The sequence below is a fragment of the Doryrhamphus excisus genome, chromosome 14 (genome assembly GCF_030265055.1).
Source record: "Doryrhamphus excisus isolate RoL2022-K1 chromosome 14, RoL_Dexc_1.0, whole genome shotgun sequence".
Taxonomy (NCBI): domain Eukaryota; kingdom Metazoa; phylum Chordata; class Actinopteri; order Syngnathiformes; family Syngnathidae; genus Doryrhamphus; species Doryrhamphus excisus.
Window position 1 is genome coordinate 15,659,550 of NC_080479.1, and position 24,577 is coordinate 15,684,126.

The following is a 24,577-nucleotide window of genomic DNA, read 5'->3' on the forward strand; positions in this document are numbered from 1 at the left end:
ATATCGTAAGTGTTCTGTACATTAACGGAGGTTCTACTGTACACTTAAAGGGGACATTATAACAAGAGAATACTAGTTAATTTGAGCTAGCTAACAACAAACATCATGGGAAATGCCTATTTTGCCCTCACAAAAAACTCCAAAAAAACACCAACATTTCTATTTACATAAGTGACTTGTACATTAACCAAGCTAAAGCGATATTATTATTGTAGCAGCTAACATAAAAAACTATTTTTAATCTGGCGGATTAACATGATGCCTCGCTAACCGCTGGTCTCGACGTCATTCACAGCTACAATGAGGCTCGTTTGCGGTCAGCATTTTTTTTAATCTGAGGACTTGAGCACACGTCTTGTGCTGGAAGATACAGCCATCCTAAGCAGAGCGGACATCGTAAGTGTTGTCGCTGTATCTATACTGCTGTTGTTGACAGAACTAGCATAAGTATGTGTAATGCTACTAGTAAAGACGTTGTGGTACTGTTTTAAATTTGGTAAGATACTGCAAGTATTGCATGTTATCATCAGTGTACACACAGCATGGATATCAAACCATGTAACGTTGTTTGAGGGTTTTTTTGGAGGGCTTCATAGTCGAAATAAGTGTATGCCAATAACGTGCATTGTTAGCTTGCTTATATTAACTTGTTTTCTCACGCTATAATACACAGAAAAGGGAAAGAAAATGTGTTCATGTTTCACATAAGGATTGTGAATGATGGGCAAAATTCCCCCCCAAAAAAGTGCAGTTCCCCTTTAAATCATTTTAAATTATTAAAATTATTTTTCAGGGGTATATTATTTCAATCCATCCATTTTTTTATGCCAGAGAATGGATCTCGTGGCTAATTATTTTGTCCAAAAAGCATCCATGATGTCCACTTAACTTAGTAATTTCACTTTTTTTAATTGTTACCAAAAACCAATCACATTTCAGGAGGTGAACCATGAATTAGTGTACCGACCCGAATATAAGAAGGTATTTTTTTCCTTCAAAAATCATCCGAAAAATACAACAAAAAAAAACTATACTCCGCCATGTACACAGACACAAATTTTTATGTTGTAAACGGTGCTCAATGAAGCAGAGTCATCAAACTGTCAAACAAACCCTGCAAGGATCAAGCTTGCAAAATAAGCATCGTCTTATATTCGGGTCAATAGCCACATATATTTTTGTCTTGTTTTTAGTATTTCAAGGGATGAAATGTACAACTATTTAGGAATATTCTAACAACATACAAAGAACATGAGGATTAAATAGAATATATCTGTACAGATATTTAACTCTGTATGTGCTACAAATAGATAAAACATATATATCCACTCTTATGAGCTGATTGAAATATCGAGGTAGACAAACCATTTTCTGAGCACGGTTTTTAGTGGGTTGCCTACTACTAACCCCTCTTCTCTCTCTTCATTTTTTTTTCTTCCAACTTTCCTTCTCAGGAAATACATTTCTACTCTGCCAAAGTCGTCACTTGTTCAATAAAGTGCTGCCTCAGCAAGTCTGTGGTACCTTAACACGGCCAGGTATCCTCAGGGTGTGTTTGTGTGTTGTGACGTGGTTTTTTAGCTTCTGACGGCCAACATGGAGTTGATTTCCCAGATGAGGTTACGGAGTTGATCCATAATCTGCTTCAGTTGCTGGTTCTTCTTCTTCAGCTTCTGTTGTGGGGAAAAAAAAAACAATTCTAAATGATTTAGGTACTTTTTTCAATGGTTGGATTAATTAGAAGACAAAATGCCACCTGGCTAGATATGAAGCTGCGGTTGTAATATATTATATACGATAAAAGTCAGCCGTAAAACAACATGCCATAAAAGTCTTGTATAACACACTGTACTGGCAAGGAAATGTCTAGATTTTTCCATGAGGATTTCCAACATTTTTCCATGTCTTTGTTTGTTTTGTTTTTTTTTACTTGATGCCTATTTTCTAAAAGGTATACAGAGTGGAAATTTACTTTCGTTCATTATACTCTACCTTAAAAACCTTGTCTGCATAGAACCGCAGTTTACAAAAAAAAACACAGCAGCATCACCATATTTATTAAAAACTGGACCTTGCTTTTTGTGTTTTTGAATAATCAGACAGTGTAATTCTGCTAGTACCAGTAACTAGAGCTGCAACAGTTAATCAAATCAATAATTAATCAGTTATGCAATTAATTGACAACTATTTATGTATTTGATTAATAGTTTACGTATACAAAACTGTGGTAAGACCAGCCATGTTGTTTGGTCTAGAGACAGTGCCACTGAGAAAATGACAGGAAACAGAACTGGAGGTAGCAGAGATGAGGATGCTGAGGTTCTCATTGGGAGTGACCATAATGGATAGGATCAGGAACGAGTACACGAGAGGGACATTACATGTTAGAGGCCTTGGAGATAAAGTCACAGAGGCCAGACTGAGATGGTTGGGACATGTCCAGATCAGAGATAGTGAATATATTGGTAGAAGCATGCTGAGGTTCTAATTGGGAGTGACCAGGATGGATAGGATCAGGAAGGAGTACATCAGACGGACATTACATGTTAGAGGCCTTGGATATAAAGTCAGAGAGGCCAGACTGAGATGGTTGGGACATGTCCAGAGGAGAGATAGTGAATATATTGGTAGAAGGATGCTGAGGTTCTCATTGGGAGTGACCAGGATGGATAGGATCAGGAACGAGTTCATCAGAGGGACATTACATGATAGAGGCCTTGGAGATAAAGTCAGAGAGGCCAGACTGAGATGGTTGGGACATGTCCAGAGGAGAGATAGTGAATACATTGGTAGAAGCATGCTGAGGTTCTCATTGGGAGTGACCAGGATGGATAGGATCAGGAAGCAGTACATCAGAGGGGCATTACATGTTAGAGGCCTTGGAGATAAAGTCACAGAGGCCAGACTGAGATGGTTCGGACATGTCCAGAGGAGAGATAGCAAATATATTGGTAGAAGGATGCTGAGGTTCTTATTGGGAGTGACCAGGATGAATAGGATCATAGGGACATTACATGATAGAGGCCTTGGAGATAAAGTCACAGAGGCCAGACTGAGATGGTTGAGACATGTCCAGAGGAGAGATAGTGAATATATTGGTAGAAGGATGCTGAGGTTCTCATTGGGAGTGACCAGGATGGATAGGATCAGGAACGAGTACATGAGAGGGACATTACATGATAAAGGCCTTGGAGATAAAGTCAGAGAGGCCAGACTGAGATGGTTGGGACATGTCCAGAGGAGAGATAGTGAATATATTGGTAGAAGGACGCTGAGGTTCTCATTGGGAGTGACCAGGATGGATAGGATCAGGAAGGAGTACATCGGAGGGACATTACATGATAGAGTCCTTGGAGATAAAGTCAGAGAGGCCAGACTGAGATGGTTGGGACATGTCCAGATCAGAGATAGTGAATATATTGGTAGAAGCATGCTGAGGTTCTCATTGGGAGTGACCAGGATGGATAGGATCAGAAAGGAGTACATCGGAGGGACATTACATGATAGAGGCAGTTATGAGTGTAGTTGGCGTGAGAGAGACAGATGCAGAAAAATAAGTAGCGCGAGTACCAAGTTATTCTGTCGAGTCGTATCTAAAGCTGACCGAGTGCTGCTGGCGCTAGGAAGCTGTGGTTCATTAAAAGAATGACTTAAATGAATTGCAGAAGCTTATAAAAAAATAATGAAAATAATTAATCCACTATATTCTTTTATATCTGGACATTGTTTTATTTTTCCCGACAGTCTGAAACGTAGCGTTGTTTTATATATAAAGCTAGCATCTCAGGAGCTACTGTATCTGCAATGAAATCTATTACGATCTCTGCCTCTCCTTTTTAGCCGTGACTAATTACAGACCCTTTTTGCAGCATAGATAACACCTCGAGCGATCGATTTCACACGGCCCGCTCTTAATATCAACTGTTTAGCTGATTGTCCTTGAAGATAATCCTGAATGGAACATTTGGAGGCCTTTACTTTTTCTCGCTCATTCTCTGAAAGGACACTTACCGCTCCGTAAAATGTCTTTATATCTTATATAGCTACGTCGCTGTTTGATATTATTTCCACAGTGTATGTGCGAGTGTGTTACACACGATACGCCTCATTACTCTGATGAGCAGCTCTTGAAATAACACGTGCGGGTTATTTTGCTATTGAGATAGTATCCTAAGCCTTTGTAATTTCAGCCTCTGAAAGTAATAGAGCGCTGTATCCTTTAACAATGCGTTTTCATAATGCTTCGGAAAAAGGAAAGCACATCCAGATAGACTTGTCATGACAATTTCAAGCATAAATGAATGAATTTGGCTTCTGAGGCAACAGATTTGCCTCATTTCATTCATGCTACATTAAAAAAAAAAACCTAGCCAGGGACTTGCAAGGAATCCAGATATGAAATCCCACATTTTTTCCTCAGTGAAATTACTACAGAGACTGGCAAAGCCTCATTATAAGAAGCTTGCCGATATGCAAATAGCTGCTATTATCACATACCTTCCTTCTGCAAGCCCAGGTACTGTAGATAATATTCCACTTACAACCTCAGAATGACCGTGAGTATTCCAAATCGTATTACGTATGAGTACCGAGCACACAATTGCACCTTGACACCTGTCTGCCTTGGTGTCACAATAAGCGAGGTCATGGTAAACAAAATAAAACACCCCCTGCATGTGCGCTACCGCATTTTTCCGACCTCTCAACAGCCGCAACAACCGCACCATTCTGTTTTTTTTTATGTCTTTTCCATCTGTTAAAAAAAAAAAAAAAGGCGCTTCTGGTGACACACGCTCTGATGCTCGGCCTTGAACAGTGGCGAGTAGCCACTCAAGGAACGCAAACAACAAAGTGCTGTCATTTTTAAAAGACCACCTGCAGACCAGTCAGAGTTGCTTCAAATAGTGCAACGACGGCACGGATGAAAGAATTTGGAATTATACAGCAGCTCACAAAAACGTTAGATTTGTTGTTTCCGCGAATACTATACAGACAATATAAAACTAGAAGTTCACTTCCACCAAGGCTAAACTTTTAAAAAATGGAATGCAATGTCGTATATTGATTTGAGCTAAAAAAAAAAAAAAAAAAAGAGCTTGAGTGCAGGAAGAAATTGGGCGAAAGGCAGAAAGATGCACAATGAAAGAGGTCACTTTTCATGCAGTTTTAAGCCACACAAACAGGCCACAAGGTGGCAGACTCGGCATGGCTCTTTTGCACCCGACAGAGTGGAGGAGTGCAGCGTGCAGAAGGTTACACACTGTAGGGAAATTTTAATGAATGCATGCACACACACACACACACACACACATTCACAGTTTAGTTCCAAATGTGAAAATTGTAAATAGTTCATGGTGTGATATTTTGGCGTGATAAATTGTTATTTGGATGTAAAACAACCCCTTTTATTTGTTAATTATTTGTGCAATTTTTGCAATTTACTGTTTATGCTGTACATTTGCTGTTCATATTTGTCACCAATTTCTTCGTCATACGTATTATTATTAATATTAAGCTTTGCTTCTTCCTACTCCTTTTGGACATGCGTAACTGTGAACTGATTATGTGATGCATTCAATTGTAATCTGATGCATGTTCAAATGAAATAAAACCATTACCATTACCATTATTTATTATAATACGGGACATTTCATTGGCAATTTCACTTTTGTGTTATTGTGCAATGACATTGTTATTGTGCAAATCTATCTACCTATCTATTTTGTATTGGTTTTGATGCAGTATAGTTCTTTATAATAATAATAATAATAATATAATAATACATTTTATTTGTGTAGCGCTTTTCAAAATACTCAAAGACACTTTACAGAAGAATGACGTTGAATAAAGCAAGTAAACAGAATAGAAGACACACCAAAATACAACATTCATTGGTTAATACACAGTTAAAACATGAGTAAAAGTGGGGCGGGGCACAGCAGTCAGATATAAAAAGTTAGACATTAAAAACAGATTTTGGAGCCGTCATAAAAGCAAAAAAAATGTGTGTCAAAAAGAAAGTTATGCTTGAAACTTTTTTTTGTTGGGAACTGATATTTTCCTGAAACTTAGCTATGTTCTACTGCTGATTAGTAAAGGATGACAAAAGGTAGAAACAAACTTTTATGTAGCCATAGAACACAATATTCTATGTTAACAATAGCATAAGTGTTTGTTTGTTTGATTTGCCGTCCACTTGATGTCAAATCTGTTCAACCAGTGAGCGAGAAGCAGTGTCACAACTATGGCTCCTCGATTTTCTTAGATATATTTAGAATAGAGCAGTAATAATTCCAAAAGATGCCATTGTGAAGGTTTTGTGTTGGTCACATTTATGATCGCAGATTTCTCCAATCTGAGGATCAACCATAAAGCCAAAGCCTTGAAACAGCCCTTGAACTTGACAACCACCCATAAAAGGAGCTTGTCACTATTTTACTTTGGGTATCATACAATCACGGGAGGAAGGCCAAGAGATTGAATGCATGCGAGTATGAATGCAGAGTAAGGTCACATAAAAGGGCTAGCTAACAATAATGTCTTTCCTGCTTTTCAGTCCTTCTAGGGAATGTTAACAGGCTCTTCAAGTACTGTGTTGCTCTTTAACTGGACTCTTCAAACAGGCTGTGGAGAAAAAAAAAAAAAAAAAAAACTCTCGTCTTGTACCTGTACCCAAAGTGGGACGTCTGACTGAGCTAAACGACTACCGACTAAGTGGCCTTGAATTATCGTTGTAGCGGAATCTGCGGTTCTGTAACATGATAGATTAGGCCTAAACAAACAGTACAGAAAGGCCTCGGTATGTTACACCTGGGAACTGTGTCTCTGAGGAGAACTAGAACTAGTGCTCCACAAGGAACTGTGTTAGCACCCTTTTAGTTTACAGTGTACACAACTGACAAAGTACAATTCAGAGTCCTTTCGCATTGATGACGCCTCAAAAGTGGTCAACAGATGAGTACAGACCCTGTGGAGGCCTTTAGGGACCAATCCGGTACATGCTGTCTCCACCTGAACACAACCAAAACCAAGGAGACGGTAGTGGATTTTTAGAAGGTAGCCTTATCAACCATTCACATTCACTGGGCCGCACCTTGGGCACCCTAATTTTGTGACTCTTTGTCGGGATTCAGCAAATGCCATCGCCTCTATGAGCTGTGTGTTGTTGCAGCTGGAGACTTGAGTTACACATTATGTGTTACAACAGTCAGCCTGGGTGACCGACGTCACCGCAGCTGGAAGCGAGCTCACAATGCTCGCAATAATGCTTGTTGCTTGAGGCACGAACGGGTGTGTTACAACCTCAAACATAATAACTGCCCACAAACGTAATACAAATCTGCAGCTTTGAATGTAACAATCCTGCAAATTTAATAAATTTTCGACAAACGTAATAAAATTTGCCTACTGCAAACGTAATACTGAATTTCCTGCAAATGTAATAACTACTAAATTTGCAGGCAATTATTACATTTTGTTTGTGGGCGTACATGTGTGTTTTAGTTACAGTATATTATTGTATGTGTGATTTTGTGTGTATATGGGGAAGAAATAACAAAAAAATAATAAAATATAATAATAATAATTATATAAATATAAGTAATAATAATTTTATTAAAACAATTGCAATATCACAATTATGTTATATTTTTTAATTTGATGTAAATTATAATTTCATAATTAAAGATTCCTTTAATGTATTCAAATGATAGTCTTTGAATAATATTTTTCCCTCAAATAAAAAGAAAAAAAATTATCTTGTTAAAATCCTCAAAATGACATCTACACCTTCTCCCTCATTAAAAGAAAAAAGAAGAAAAAACAAACAACAACAACCACAAATATCATTATTTTGTCTCATATTAAATTTGTGGGAAGTTATTACATTTACAATTTTTCACTTTCCCACATATGTAATAAAATGCAGGAAATTCAGTATTACGTTTGCAGTGGGCAAATTTTATTACATTTGTGGGAAATTTATTACATTTGCGGGATTATTACATTCAAAGCTGTGGATTTGTATTATGTTTGTGGTTTATTACGCAATGATGGCGGGTCTGTAGAACCGTAAGACATAGTGGTGTGTTCAGGGGGTCAAAACGCATACCTTTTTTGCACCTCTGTTTGTCATTCCCACAGGGAGGGAACAGCACTGATGTGATAATGCATTTATTTTTGTCCTAACAGCTTCGGTATCCACCGGCAAAGTCGAGTGGTCGATTGTGATTGACAGGTTGCTCTAATTCATACTACAGTCAGACTACATTTAATGCATTTTTCTGAATGAGCCAAACCAGTTATCTTCTCTGCGGATCTGTGGGAAAAAAAAACAAAAAAAAAAACAAGATCCTGTATGTGTTTCTTCATAGGGCAGAGTTTAGAGAGCCATTACTGTATTAGTCAATACTAACTATAGATTTTGGCATCAAACATTAAGAGCATAGCAACCGAGTCTCGAACTCTAGCTTTATGTCTGTTCTTTTGGGACCTCAGAAAGAAAGAAAGAAAAATGATTTGCACTAATATTTAATACAAAATGATGCACCGCGTGTTTATGTTTAATATTTCAGCTCGACTGGCTAATAGGCAACCCTTAACTGTTGCGTTTTGCGGAATAAATTTTATTCAAGAGATCCCTCATCTTTAATCAATTGCTCACAAATATATTCAACACTTTTGCCCCCTTTTTAAAGGCTGAATTAGTGTTGACTGCTACATCGCTCAAACGTTATTTTTTTCAATATGGGTGCTTTAAACTAGCAATCGGTTGGCACTTGGGGAATTGTCAGATACAGGCCAGCGAACAACACGCTTATCGGGCTTTATAATTGGCATCCCTCCATTAATTAATGTGGTTGTATTATCATCATATTAAAGCCTGTTGTGGAGGTTTTTTTTTTTTTTTGACACATCACACAGTCGGAAAATCAAGCTAATCTTGTAATGATATTACCAGATTAATAACAATCAATTCATAGGCAATTACCCCATTTAATGTAGAGTCCCCCCCCCCCAAAAAAAAAAGCTTGAGTGCAGGAAGAAATTGGATGAGAGGCAGAAAGACACACAATGAAAGAGGTCACTTTTCATGCAGTTTTAAGCCACACAAACAAAAAGGTTACACACTGTAGGGAAATTATAATGCATGCATGCACACACACACACACACACACACACGCACAGTTTAGTTCCAAATGTGAAAATTATAAATAATTCATGGTGTGATATTTTGGCGTGATAAATTGTTATTTGGATGTAAAACAACCCCTTTTATTTGTTAATTATTTGTGCAATTTGTGCAATTTACTGTTTACGTTGTACATTTGTTGTTTATATTTGATGTCATCTATTTATTCTCCACTTTATTTAACATTATTTGTTATAATACGGGGGCCAGGCAACGACATTTAGTTGACAATTTCACTGCTGTGTTATTGTGCAATGACAATAAAGGAAGTCTATCTATTTATCTATGTATTGGTTATAATGCAGTATAGTTCTTTAGATATTGGAGCCGTCATAAAAGCAAAAAAATGTGTGTCAAAAAGAAAGTTATGCTTGAAACTTTTTTTTTTGTTGGGAACTGATATTTTCCTGAAACTTAGCTATGTTCGACTGCTGATTAAAGCCAAAAAAATGTGTGTCAAAAAGAAAGTTATGCTTGAAACTTTTTTTTTTTGTTGGGAACTGATATTTTCCTGAAACTTAGCTATGTTCGACTGCTGATTAAAGCCAAACAAATGTGTGTCAAAAAGAAAGTTATGCTTGAAACTTTTTTTTTTGTTGGGAACTGATATTTTCCTGAAACTTAGCTATGTTCTACTGCTGATTAAAGCCCAAAAAAATGTGTGTCAAAAAGAAAGTTATGCTTGAAACTTTTTTTTTTGTTGGGAACTGATATTTTCCTGAAACTTAGCTATGTTCTAATGCTGATTAAAGCCAAAAAATGTGTGTCAAAAAGAAAGTTATGCTTGAAACTTTTTTTTTGTTGGTAACCGATATTTTCCTGAAACTTAGCTATGTTCTACTGCTGATTAAAGCCAAAAAAAATGTGTGTCAAAAAGAAAGTTATGCTTGAAACTTTTTTTTTGTTGGGAACTGATATTTTCCTGAAACTTAGCTATGTTCTAATGCTGATTAAAGCCAAAAAAAATGTGTGTCAAAAAGAAAGTTATGCTTGAAACTTTTTTTTTGTTGGTAACCGATATTTTCCTGAAACTTAGCTATGTTCTACTGCTGATTAAAGCCAAAAAAAATGTGTGTCAAAAAGAAAGTTATGCTTGAAACTTTTTTTTTGTTGGGAACCGATATTTTCCTGAAACTTAGCTATGTTCTACTGCTGATTAAAGCCAAAAAATGTGTGTCAAAAAGAAAGTTATGCTTGAAACTTTTTTTTTGTTGGTAACCGATATTTTCCTGAAACTTAGCTATGTTCTACTGCTGATTAAAGCCAAAAAAAAATGTGTGTCAAAAAGAAAGTTATGCTTGAAACTTTTTTTTGTTGGGAACTGATATTTTCCTGAAACTTAGCTATGTTCTAATGCTGATTAAAGCCAAAAAAATGTGTGTCAAAAAGAAAGTTATGCTTGAAACTTTTTTTTTTGTTGGGAACTGATATTTTCCTGAAACTTAGCTATGTTCTACTGCTGATTAGCAAAGGATGACAAAAGGTAGAAACAAACTTTTATGTAGCCATAGAACACAATATTCTATGCTAACAATAGCATATGTGTGCCAGATACAGGCCAGCGAACAACACGCTTATCGGGCTTTATAATTGGCATCCCTCCATTAATTAATGTGGTTGTATCATCATCATATTAAAGCCTGATGTGGAGGGTTCGTTTTTTTTTTGACACATCACACAGTCGGAAAATCAAGCTAATCTTGTAATGATATTACCAGATTAATAACAATCAATTCATATGCAATTACCACATTTAATGTAGAGACCCCCCCCCCCCCCAAAAAAAACAAGACGACAAAGCTGTGAGAATATTAAGAACCGCATTGTTGCTTTTTGAAGAGGGAGCTTTGAGATAGCAGCTGCCTGGAAATGACTTGAGATTCAAACATGTGCACACGCTTGATGACAAGCATGCAAAGGGAGTGAAGACGGGCGAGGGTGGTGGTGGTGGTGGTGTAGGGGGGGTGGGGATGGGTTTGTAGCAAGTGGAGCATAAATGTGCTTTCACTCAGGATTCTACCGCTAATCCGCCCTGTCGCTGGCAACTCAAATCGCAGCTTTGACTCTGTGGATGTGGCTGAGAATTACAAGTGTAAGTGTCTGTGAGTGAGGAGAAGGGATTAGACGAGGAGCAGAGCAGAGTGGAGGAGAGGAAAAGGAGAACACTTTTTAGTTGCAGTTCTGCAGCAGAATCGCACAATCATACGCACGCCCCAACGGCATGTGACGCCATCGCTCGTACTGATGATAACCGCCACCTTGTACAATATATATACAGCAGGGAAAAATAACTACAAACTACTGAGCCTATTAAAATGACATTTTTCACCAGGTAAGTACTTCAACACATCACTTGTATTGCGCTTTTCCACCACATTTACATGAGGAGTTTTTCTCTTTCCAAATGGAATCTTTCCGAATGACCTTTCCGAAAGCAATGGTATACATGGAAAGGAATATTCCAATGGCGTGTCTACATGCGGCGCTATAATCAACCAGAATAGTCAATGGGGCATGCCCAGTAAAGCGTAAACACCAACATCACGTGATACCGACTTCCTCCAGTTTTTCTTTCACTTGTTGGAATAACTCCGTATTGACAGTTTTTCCTTCGTCCAGTCTAGAAATGTAGTTTGCATCAAAAACAAACTTTTTTAATAAAACTGGACTTGTGAATGGCGTATGGAAGGGTTTAGATTCTGTTCCACAGATGGCGCTAATGCACACGAAAGCTGCTTGCCAACCGCTATGGTATTCTGTAGTTGCAGAAAGAGCAAGACGAAGGCATAAACATAAAAAAAAAAGAAAGCACAGACATTAGCCACGTTTACATGAGGAGTTTTTCTCTTTCCGAATGACCTTTCCGAAAGCAATGGTATACATGGAAAGGAATATTCCAATGGCGTGTTTACATGCGCCGCTATAATCAACCAGAATAGTCAATGGGGCATGCGCAGTAAAGCGTAAACACCAACATCACGTGATACCGACTTCCTCCAGTTTTTCTTTCACTTGTTGGAATAACTCCGTATTCCCAGTTTTTCCTTCGTCCAGTCTTGAAATTTACTTTGAATCAAAAACAAACTTTCCGCAGCAGTCCAGTGTCGATTGCTCGCCTCCATTTTCTTAAATGGAAGAACGCCTGGAGCTGCGGTTCAGTCGTTTGCAAAAAAGAACTAGTTCTTTTGACCCGTTCGTTCACGAACGCCACACCGCTGCTCTGAATCAAAACATGGCGGCGGCCGCGGCAACAAGTTTCAGTGAGTACGGCCAGTAGAAAAGATGGCGCAACAGAGTATCCAAAGTATGGGCAGATCATTTAGAAATATATATTTTTATTAACCTGTGCATGTGTTTGTGGTTTATGTTTTCAGGGACTAATCAGGGACTTTCAGGGATTAATTGATGCATCGAAAAACTATTTTCTAGATCAGGGGTCGGCAACCTTTCCTATCAAAAGAGCCATTTTACCTCCTCGTTCACGAAAGGAAAATAAACTGGAGCTGCAAAACATAATTCAAAAACAATATCTTATAAACTTTTAAAAGTTTATACCCAATTCCTGAAGAAATGTGCAAATTGCGAGTCTCCCATGATTTTGATTGCCACATTTAGAGGGAATTTTGGGGTGTCAAAGTAGTTCAGAGGAGAAAAAGCTCACCGTGTACTCTTGCTAGTGTCGGATCTTGCTAATATCGAAGATAAATGTACATCAATATGTACATAAATATCTGTAATAAATGAAATGTAAACTCTGTTTACATTTGTTGACAAACATGTTTACTCTGCCCCCTACAAGTTAGCGGGTTAAATACTAGGGAGCCACAACAAAGCGGCTGAAGAGCCACATGCGGCTATGGAGCCGTGGGTTGCTGACCCCTGTTCTAGATTAATCGATTACAGAAATAATTGTTTAACCACATCTACAATCATATCTATATTGATGTCCTGCCTTGTTACAGATGACAAATTAGTTTACAGGCTCCCAGATACTCTTGTCTTGTCCAAAAACGGCCAACATTTTTCATTTTTCATCTTTTTTTGTACCAGTTTTGCCAGTTTTAAGTAAGAATCTAACAGTCATTTCCAATTTGGCAGATTCGCCATGGCTTTCAAAGCGAGAAGGTGAAACCTGTGACCTTTAGTGAACACTTTATTAAGAAAGGAAAGCGTCGACAACGCTAGTAAAAAGCCAGTTACAAAAGAGAAGCGCCAATACGGTATATATCACACGTTGCTCTTGTCTTCACCGGAATTGAGTATGTGTCACTTTGATCTGCTGCTTGTACCTTGTAGCACGATTGTATCTCATTTCTATCCACCGTCATAACACAATCTAAACCATAAAGGACTGACAAAAGCTGAAAGAACATAATTGATTTTAGACTAAATCAGCCTAAAATAACGCAAAATATATGAAGCTGCGCTGGTTTGATGTACGCAGTGTTTAACTACACGCTATCCATTATGCAGATGATAATTTAGGTAATGTAAGAATAAAGCAAGGAGCCAATCGGGCATGCTATACTACAGAGAAACAAGATATAATAGAGATTCTAAAAGGAATGGATTGATACTATAAGCTGGTAGCTGTCGGCCTGTAAAACCGATAAAAGCTAATCTCTGCACCAGTCGACCTGGTAAGAATCAACCACTCGAAAACAGAACCTCCTTCTAGGTCATATAGCGACACGGTCCACTGCACATCTGATACTATGTTAAGTCTGGATCAGAGCAGAGTGTTAATTAGCGCCAATGTAATGTGGCCAGGAATCAAACAGGGGAGATGCTTTAGCAACCAGACAGCTTTTTTTTCTTTAAATAGAAGTGTACTACAGTAAACCTCGGATATATCGGATTCAATTGTTCCCACTGGTTTTGTCCGATATAAGCGAAATCCGTTATATGCGTATACCGGAAAATGTCTGCTTTACGCATATATCGGATTTATATCCGGTATATGCGTAAATCGGATTTTATCCGTTATAAAAAGGCACTTCCTTGACTATGTTTCCAATGTACCTGGACGCGCAGGCAACGCTGCAAATGACGTCGTATAGCGGCCTGTCACAATTCGGCGAATCGGAGTGCCACGATGCGGCCATCCGATATATGCGAGGGAAATTTAATGGAAATGCATTGGAACGGGACTGGAGATTTTGTCCGAAATAGGCGAAATCCGTTATAAAAAATCCGATATATGCAATGAATTTTTATTGGAAATGCATTACAGAAAAATCGGTTCTTTTTTATCTGTCGGTTGTGAGCGAATTTCCGATATATCCGAGTCCGATATATCCGAGGTTTACTGTATTTATAGAAGTGTAGTGTTTCTCACCGTCTTTAGCAAGTTTCGTTGGCTCTATTTCGGGCTACCGAGGTGAGAGACACAACGGATTTTAAGAAATAACTCATGGCAAAACAGGAAGGTGGTGTTCGTGTTGATGTCGCTAGCACAACGTGTATTTGGGAACAGTCAAAAATCACATCTTCAACAAAGGTAAAGGTAACCTTAATTTATCCCATCGGTCGATAAAATATATCGATACGCATTTCGAACCGTTTCCTGCAAGAAAAATAGAAAAAACATGTGTACCGTTAACATTTTTGGCTTTCTGATTTACATATTGTATTTATGTACCATTCGGTTTTAGACCGAATACTGAGACTACGGATTAATCACAAAAACAACTTTGATCAATAATAATCACACCACAAGCGATTACACAGATGTCATCACAGGTGGACTTAACATATCCACTTAATTCAATTTACATAACCACAGTGTTTACCCATTACAGTATTTGCATGAATATTAACTCAATATTAACTCAATATTAAATCAATTTTCTAAGGCAAGTTACACACTGGACTGAGTTCATATCAGGTTACTTAGATGAGACCGAGTGGTTAGCGCGCGGGGCCACACAGCTAGGAGACCCGAGTTCAATTCCACACTCTGCCACTCTGTGTGGAGTTTGCATGTTCTCCCCGTCGTGCATGCGTGGGTTTTCTCCGGTTTACTCCGGTTTCCTCCCACATTCCAAAAACATGCTAGGTTAATTGGCGACTCCAAATTGTCCATAGGTATGAATGTGAGTGTGAATGGTTGTTTGTCTATATGTGCCCTGTGATTGGCTGGCCACCAGTCCAGGGTGTACCCCGCCTCTCGCCCGAAGACAGCTGGGATAGGCTCCAGCACCCCCCGCGACCCTCGTGAGGAAGTGGTAGAAAATGAATGAATGAATTAATTAATTAACTTTATTTAACTTTTCTGAGGCACGTTACACACTGGACTGAGTTCATATCAGGTTACTTAGATAAGACAGAGTGGTTAGCGCGCGGGGCCACGCAGCTAGGAGACCCGAGTTCAATTCCACACTCTGCCATCTCTGTGTGGAGATGTGTTTTCTCCGGGGACTCCGGTTTCCTCCCACATTCCAAAAACATGCTAGGTTAAAACTGTCCATAGGTATGAATGTGAGTGTGAATGGTTGTTTGTCTATATGTATGTGCCCTGTGATTGGCTGGCGACCAGTCCAGGGTGTACCCCGCCTCTCGCCCGAATACAGCTGGGATAGGACCCTTGTGAGGATAAGTGGTAAATAAATGATTGAATGAATGACCGATACGGTTTCTATGGGAATCTTGAAGAATTACACGGCGAATGGAAATAGAAGTAAGGAAGCCAGTGACCCCGAGTGGGTTCCGTCTAACCATCTGATAGTACACCCAGAGGGAGCCAGTCCAAAATGACTCAATTTGCCATCAGTTTAAAACACCTAAAAAAAATAAAAAAGCGTAATTGACTTTATAAACTTTATGGCTTTCCTCAAAGGGAAGGTTTAAGTGCCAGTGTGTGTTTGGATTGAGATTTCCTTAGGGAATAAAAGCTTTTTATAAAAGGGATTTTGAAGGCAGATAAAAGCCTCGTCTTCCAAAGGTGGCAGGAATACAATCGCCATGTTGTCATCCTTGCACAAACGTACCGCCGGGGTGCTTTCAATAGTCTGCTGTGTCAGCTGACTGAAGCAGAACAAGTTTTGATCAATTTAGTCTTTTTAGAAGTATCTGGGAGTTTGCACATCCTTGTTCTCTGCTAAGTACCCGAGTCCCTGCCAGGTAGAATCATCGATTCGGTGTATATATACCTTTGTGATTTAATCCTCAATGATGATAATTGAAGGGTGGGAAGGTTTGGCGTGTTGTTGCTTTAAAATCAATTGAAGGTAAAAACATTTGCAAAAGTGCATAAAAGAGCAGAATACTAAACTCTTTACACTGTAAAACTCTGGGATCAAGCTATGTACCTCTTACATAACCTAAATAAAAATGGCACTTTAATGATTTTTAAAGTGCGACAAGGTTGGGAAAATCTTTGATTAAGGTAAATGATCCCCGAAAGATGTTTTACTCTCTAAATGGTTGCAGAAACGCAACATTTACAGTGATCGGGAGTATCAGAAGCAACTGGTTAAAGAGACTTCCTCAATTATCCTGGACTTCAGCGGTCCCAAACCGTTCTGAGCCAACAGCCCGGCTCCTGCGTCACTAATCTACTTATCTAATGTACCAAGCTAATGCTATATCATCATTTGCGTCAGATAAAACTAAAGCACAACAATCACATTTGTAAAAAATCGAGTGGTTTGACGTACGTGGGTGACACGTGCAACAGGTATGACGTCTTCAATGCCACAGTGGAAAGTGCTGGGTAGTTTTTAATTGGACGAGCATGAGCAATGTGATCGTGTGCACCAAACCCTGACCCCAACGTCTTTGTAGGGGAGGGGGCTAGCTATTTTCTGTTATAGCTAATAACATTTTGGTAATGGTAATGGTTTTATTTCATTTGAACATGCATCAGATTACAATTGAATGCATCCCATAATCAGTTCACAGTTCCACATGTCCGAAAGGAGTAGGAAGAAGCAAAGCTTATTAAATCCTACCCCTCCATCTGGTACTTTTACAATTAGTAACTGTTACATTTGTTCACTTCCTGCTTTCCTAATATAGTTAATATAGTTTGTTTGATTTTTTTTTTGTTTTAATTTTAATTTTAATTTTAATTTTAATTTTAATTTTAATTTTAATTTTAATTTTAATTTTAATTTTAATTTTAATTTTAATTTTAATTTTAATTTTAATTTTAATTTTAATTGACAAGTTTTGCATTCAGTCACGTCTTATTTGGATTTTTAGGAAAAAAAATGATGATATACGGTTTTTGTGTTTTGTATATGTTGGTTTGCTGGTACTAAAAATGGTGTGAATAATTAAAACCAATTATGTCTCATATGCATGTACACAAATGAGACACACACAAGGCAGCACTAAATGCTTACAAAACCCTTAAACTATACAACAAAAAAGAAGGAATAATTAGGGTTGCACATTTACATACTAAATACATGGGGCAAAAACGGGAAAAAAAAGAGCTCTGATTTCCTCTCTGTGAGAACTTTGTGGTTACACTGCCCTTCTGACCCCAGCGAAACAATTAAAAACCCTTCGGCATACAGAGCGCGTCTAATGGGCCACATGTGAGGCTGCTAATAAGACCGAGGTACAGGCACCTTGCTGTGAACAGCCTACTAATTCGGAGAATGCACATCGTGGTGAGGAAGGAGAAGAAGGGACTAATGGCGGGAAGCAGGGAAGGAAGAGAAACAGGAAGGTAAGCAGGGAGGGGTGGGGGGGAAAGGGGTGGGTGCACAGCAGGAGTAAATTGATGGAGAACATCAAGCAACCAGGCTAGCCTTCCCTCTCCAGCAGGTCTTGTTACAGTTAGAAGGTTGCGTTTGTTTATCAACGGGATTCGGCAGGCTGCCCCCCCCCCCCCCCACCTGCTTCTCAGATAAAATTAACTGCCAGTGCCACTGGAATTCATTATAAACACCGAGCCGGCAGCTACCTTGCAGGACTGGAAGAGAAGAGAAAGAGAAGAGAGAGAAGAGAGAGAAGAGAGAGAAGAGAGAGAAGAGAGAGAAGAGAGAGGAGAGAGAGAAGAGAGAGAAGAGAGAGGAGACGAGGAGAGACGAGGAGAGACGAGGAGAGACGAGGAGAGACGAGGAGAGACGAGGAGAGACGAGGAGAGACGAGGAGAGACGAGGATAGACGAGGAGAGACGAGGAGAGACGAAAGAAGAGGAGAAAAGGAGAGAGGAGAGACGAGAGAAGAGGAGAAGAGGAGGACGAGAGAAGAGGAGAAGAGACGAGAGAAGAGGAGAAGAGACGAGAGAAGAGGAGAGAGGAGAGGAGGAGAGAGGAGAAGAGGAGAAGAGGAGAGAGGAGAAGAGGAGAAGAGGAGAGAGGAGAGAGGAGAGAGAAGAGAGAAGAGGAGAAGAGAGGAGAAGAGAGGAGAAGAGAGGAGAAGAGACAAGAGAGAAGAGACAAGAGGAGACAAGGAAGAGAGGAGAGAGGAGAGAGGAGAGAGGGGAGAGGGGAGACGAGAGAAGAGGAGAGAGGGGAGACGAGAGAAGAGGAGAAGAGGAGAAAAGGAGAAGAGACGAGAGAAGAGGAGAAGAGGAGACGAGGAGAAGAGATGACAGAAGAGGAGAAGAGGAGAAGAGGAGAAGAGGAGAAGAGGAGAAGAGACAAGAAGAGACAAGAGAAGAGGAGAGAGGAGAGAGCAGAGAGGAGAGAGGAGAGAGGGGAGACGAGAGAAGAGGAGAACGAGAGAAGAGGAGAAGAGGAGGACGAGAGAAGAGGAGAAGAGACGAGAGACGAGAGAAGAGGAAAAGAGGAGAAGAGGAGAAGAGGAGAAGAGGAGAAGAGGAGAAGAGGAGAGAGGAGAAGAGGAGAGAGGAGAAGAGGAGAGAGGAGAGAGGGGAGACGAGAGAAGAGGAGAACGAGAGAAGAGGAGAAGAGGAGGACGAGAGAAGAGGAGAAGAGACGAGAGACGAGAGAAGAGGAAAAGAGGAGAAGAGGAGAAGAGGAGAGAGGAGAAGAGGAGAGAGGAGAAGAGGAGAGAGGAGAGAGAAGAGAGGAGATGAGAGAGAAGAGACAAGAGAGAAGAGACGACAAGGAGAAGAGGAGAAGAGGAGAAGAGGAGAAGAGGAGAAGAGGAGAAGAGGAGAAGAGGAGAAGAGGAGAAGAGGAGAAGAGGAGAAGAGAAGAGTAGAAGAAGAGCAGACTGTGGATCGCTTTTCAATTTCAAATTGCCGCCATCTTCCCTCCCCCCATCGCCTTTTAATTTCTCCCTCTTTCTAATTTCAATAAAAAGAACAGACACGGTAATTAACAGGGAATTAAGAAAGCCAGCCAGTATGGAAAAAGGAGGGGGGGGGGGGGGGGTGAGCGCGCATGAGAATAGCTTGCAGAGTGGGGGGGGGGGGGGGGGGGGGGTGGAGAGAGAGAGAGAGAGAGATAGCGATGAGAAAGCGGGGGGGTGAGAAAGTGAAGAGCTGTGGAGAATTAATAACAGGCCAGATCTCTCCAAGGCCCTCCTTAATGGGCTGTGACAGGAATTTATTCACACTTAGGCTGGTATCAAATCAAACGCAAGGCAAGTGGCAGTGGCAGGCGCCGGGCTCACGGGGGCGGGAGAAGACGAATGGTGGGAAGGGGGGGGGAACGGGGGGGTCTGCCATGTCATATAGGTCTATAGCATGACAACCCCCCCCCCCCCTCTTTGGGATAAAAGCTCATCTCTGTGTTGGAATAGTCCATGCAAAAGGAAAAGCACAGGATGACAACAAACGATGAGTGATGTGTCGACGACAACTATGCCTGTCCCGCAAAAAACCCAGATGGAATGATTATCCGGAGAAGCTATGAATCATTCGTTGAGCCGTGCTGCAAAAAAAAAAAAAAAAAAAAAAAAAAAAAGCACCCTCACAGTCCATCAAGTCAGACAGAAGGTTGCTTTCCACATTTGGGAAGAAGTTGCTAAGCGGGGTAAAAAAAAAAAAAAAAAAAAACGCAATATACTTTTCCTTCGCTAATTGCCATGTGATCAGTAATGCAGGCTATTCATTAAGGATGTAATTTGTGGTCACATGGGTGTGACATTTTTTTTTTTTTTTTTTTTTTTACAACAGTGTGGATGACGAAGGACCCCTGAATTGATATGCACAATCACATTCTCCCACACCAGGGGGTCTGCGGCACAGAGATTGAGCAATTGCAAGCCATTAGGCACCAATGAATTATGGCTAATGTTTCTGAAATATTTATGCAAACATTATTAAGTTTCTGCCATGCTTTGGAAAAAAAAAAAAAAAAATCATAAAGAGCAACTCCCGTAATGGATGCATGAGAGTGAGCCGTGAATAGTCTACAGCAAGGGTCTCAAACATGCGTCCCGCGGGCCAAACGTGGCACGCAGGACGCTAGTTTGAGGCCCCCCGCCTTGATATGAAAGTTTAATGTTAGTGTCACCCACGTACGTCAAAACCACTCGATTTGTACAAATGTGATGTTGTGCTTTAGTTTTAATCGGACGCAAATGATGATATAGCATTAGCTTGGTACATTAGATAAGTAGACTACTGACGCAGGAGCCGGGCTGTTGGCTCAGAACGGTTCGGGACCTCCGAAGTCCAAAATAATTGAGGAGGTCTCTTTAAGCAGTTACTCCTGAAACTCATCACTATAAATGTTGCGTCTCTGCAACCGTTTAGAGCAGGGGTCTCAAACATGCGGCCCGCGGGCCAAATGTGGCCCGCAGGACGCTAGTTTGAGGCCCCCGCCTTGATATGAAAGTTTAATGTTAGCGCGGCCCCGCGCAAGTTTTTCTGTACCCAGAAAAAATGATTACGTTTGATTAATGTTCATGTTAAAGGTTAAATAACTGTTAATAGTTATCCTCCCTATCCGTGTGGAAGTGGTAAGTTTTTGGCTTTTTTTAAGTTTAAAGGAAATAACACGGAGGCTACTGTTTCGTGCAAGTTAGCATGTGTCTCAAGACCCTGCAGTTGCGCAATATGTTATATATATGTTAAAAAAAGGGTATAAATGTGTCGTGTTTTGTCATGTCTACAGGTCTCTAATAATGCTTTGTTCATTTTAATCTAATAAAGTTTATTCATTTTTCTGTTTTTAATAAATGCATTTTTTGGGTTTTTTTTTTTTTTAAACCTGATGCGGCCCAGTCTCACCCACACCCTAGCTCCAGTGGCCCCCAAGTAAATTGAGTTTCAGACCCCCTGGTCTACAGCATTAAAAATGGTAGACATAATACAAAAAAATAAAATAAAATATTTCACGCACACTTCCATTTAAATACATATTGTCACACCTATGATGCTTCACGGTAAAGACACTTGTACAGAGTGATGACTATGAGGCTCCCACCCCTCCCGCCAACCTACTTCTAAATTGCATCACCATCCGTCAACCAGACTCCGACAAACAGCAATTACCCCAATCGACAGATAACGAGAGCAAGGCTATCACTCACAACCAGGACGCCCCATAAAGCAGCCAGACGTTACCAAGAAGGGCTCATTTAGCCGTCTCTCCTCTAACCCAATCCTGCTAGGGGAGGTGAAAATTTATATATTTTTCCATTTTTTTTTATTTAATTAAAGCAGATGTAACAATTCTACAAGTCATGAGCTCTGTAGTAACAAAATTAGGGTTAATAATAATGCAACAGGCTGCACGTTGATTAAGTGGTTAGCACGCAGTCTTCACAGCTAGGAGACCCGAGTTCAATTCCACCCTCGGCCATTTTCTCCCACATTCCAAAAACATGCTAGGTTAATTGGCGACTCCAAATTGTCCATAGGTATGAATGTGAATGGTTGTTTGTCTATATGTGCCCTGTGATTGCCTGGCCACCAGTCCAGGGTGTACCCCGCCTCTCGCTTGAAGACAGCTGGGATAGGCTCCAGCACCCCCGCGACCCTCGTGAGGAAAAGCGGTAGAAAATGAATGAATGAATTACAGGCTGCACAGTTGTTAAGTGGTTGGCGCGCAGGCCTCACAGCTAGGAGACCCGGATTCAATTCCACCCTCGACCATCTCTGTGTGGAGTTTGCATGTTCTCCCCGTGCATGCGTGGGTTTTCTCCGGGTACTCCGGTTTCCTCCCACATTCCAAAAACATGCTAGGTTAATTAGCGACTACAAATTGTCCATAGGTATGAATGTGAGTGTGAATGGTTGTTTGTCTATATGTGCCCTGTGATTGGCTGGCCACCAGTCCGGGGTGTACCCCGCCTCTCAGCTGGGATAGGCTCCAGCACCCCCGCGACCCTCGTGAAGATAAGCGGTAGAGAATGAATGAATGAAGTGAAGTGGTTAGCGCACAGGCCTCACAGCTAGAAGACCCGAGTTCAATTCCACCCTCTGTCATCTCTGTGTGGAGTTTGCATGTTCTCCCCGTGCATGCGTGGGTTTTCTCCGGGTACTCCGGTTTCCTCCCACATTCCAAAAACATGCTAGGTTAATTAGCGACTCCAAATTGTCCATAGGTATGAATGTGAGTGTGAATGGTTGTTTGTCTATAAGCGGTAGAAAATGAATGAATGAATAATGCAACAATGTAACGATCGGCAGTGTCAATCACCTCAAGTGGTAAAGCATTAGAATTAGCTTCACTCTGACGTTGTTTCTATTATTTTGCCCATTTTATGTACTGAGAAATTCCCACTGTTTAACCGTGCAGCACTGCCACTGCAAATTACAACCACAACTATTCTATGGAACCAAAGTCAACTTGTATGAGAATGATGGCTAGAGAAAAGTATGCAAAAAATGAATGAAATATGTTATATATATATAGAGGCAGTGTCATGACGTGTGCATGTACAGTATTAACATCTAATTAATGATGTGACAGAAGTGTATAAGGTGTAAAAGGCTACTCATATTCAGCTGAATCTGACTAAGCTGTGAGGTGTTTCGCAATGCAGATGAATAATGGTACTAAAAATACCGGAAAAGCAACTGCAGACTTTTTGAAGGCAGACGGCCAACTCAACCCTCGACTCGGGGTAACACATGTAGGCAGGTTATTCCGTGTTCTTAGTCAACGTGCTACAGTATCTATAGTCATTAAGTATGGAGGACCAAAACTGCCAAAATAATAAATAAATATATAAATATATAAAATATAAAAGCAAAAATAAATACAAAAATAAAAAAACAAGATTCAAAAATTAAAAATAAATACAAAAATAAATGTAGAAATAAATACATAAATAGAATTACATATCAATAAATAAATAAAAGCACTCTGCTCTCATATGTATTTATTTCATGCTGCAGACAATGTCAGCTTGAAATGCAGAAGGAAAAACCATTCAAATGAGGGGGCGGTCCTAAGTGTGTCTTGGGTTGAACTGTTCGCCTATTGGTTGATCGACATGTGAGTGCGAAAATCGACTAGGTATGCTTGCAAACCAGCCACAGCAAGAGGAAGTCACCACACCACTCTCAATGGCGGTAAATATGGCTGCAATCTCCAGCTCGGACACCGACTTCCTGGTGGACCCCGCCATTATTGTCCCGGTAAATGTATACTTTTCTCCCTGTATGCTTCCTCTTGCTGTGGCCGTTTGCAGGCATACCTAGTCGATTTTCGCACTCACATGTCGATCAACCAATAGGCGAACAGTTCAACCCAAGACACACTTAGGACCGCCCCCTCATTTGAATAGTTTTTCCTTCTGCATTTCAAGCTGACATTGTCTGCTGCATGAAATAAATACATATGAGAGCAGAGTGCTTTTATTTATTTATTGAGATGTAATTCTATTTATGTATTTATTTTGTATTTATTTTTAATTTTTGAATCTTGTTTTTTATTTTTGTATTTATTTTGCTTTTATTTATTTATTTATGTATCTATTTTTTTATTTTTGTTTTTATTTCCATTTATATTAATTTTTCTGTATTTAATTTTTTGATATTTTTTTTCATTTTTGTTTTTATTTCTCACCCAGACCCGAGCTCCAGTGGCCCCCAAGTAAATAGTGCGTCTAACACGGCCAGTTAAGCAGCAGTCTACCAGAAAAGTCATTCATCGCCGTCTACATCCTTATCCTGGGCACTAAAAACCACTAAAGTCTCATAATTTCTTCATCACACACTTTGTCGGCCTCCCTCTCTTCTCTACTTCCTATCACAGGGCTCACACTGAATCTGTCACGGCGCAACTGCGTCTCAGGCGGCCATACGGCACAACTGAATGAATCTGTTTGGGGTTTCCGCAGCCTGAGCTAGCAAGCTAGCAGCCAACTATTAAAATAATGGTTAGTTGCAGCCCTACTATAAAACATGGCACAGTAGCATGTAGTATCATATTTCTTGCATGACACGTTTACGTTTACAAACCACTTTCCTCCGACAAATGCTAGCAAAATTGCTGTCTATTTTAAGGTTATTTTATTCAGAGGCGAGCGTGAAGAAAAGATCGCACAAATGTAGAAACTCAT

General features: G+C 40.0%; 1 protein-coding gene across 2 annotated transcripts in view; it reads right to left on the reverse strand.

The window, feature by feature from the left end:
- Nucleotides 1–893: 893 nt before the first annotated feature.
- med30 (mediator complex subunit 30) overlaps nt 894–24,577 on the reverse strand; it is a 40,208-nt gene continuing 16,524 nt past the window's right edge. For both annotated transcript variants that reach the window (XM_058047563.1, XM_058047564.1), the window contains exon 5: nt 894–1,673. In XM_058047563.1, the coding sequence (XP_057903546.1) occupies nt 1,578–1,673 (96 nt within the window). In that variant the 3' untranslated portion in view covers nt 894–1,577. The remainder of the gene's footprint in view (nt 1,674–24,577) is intronic.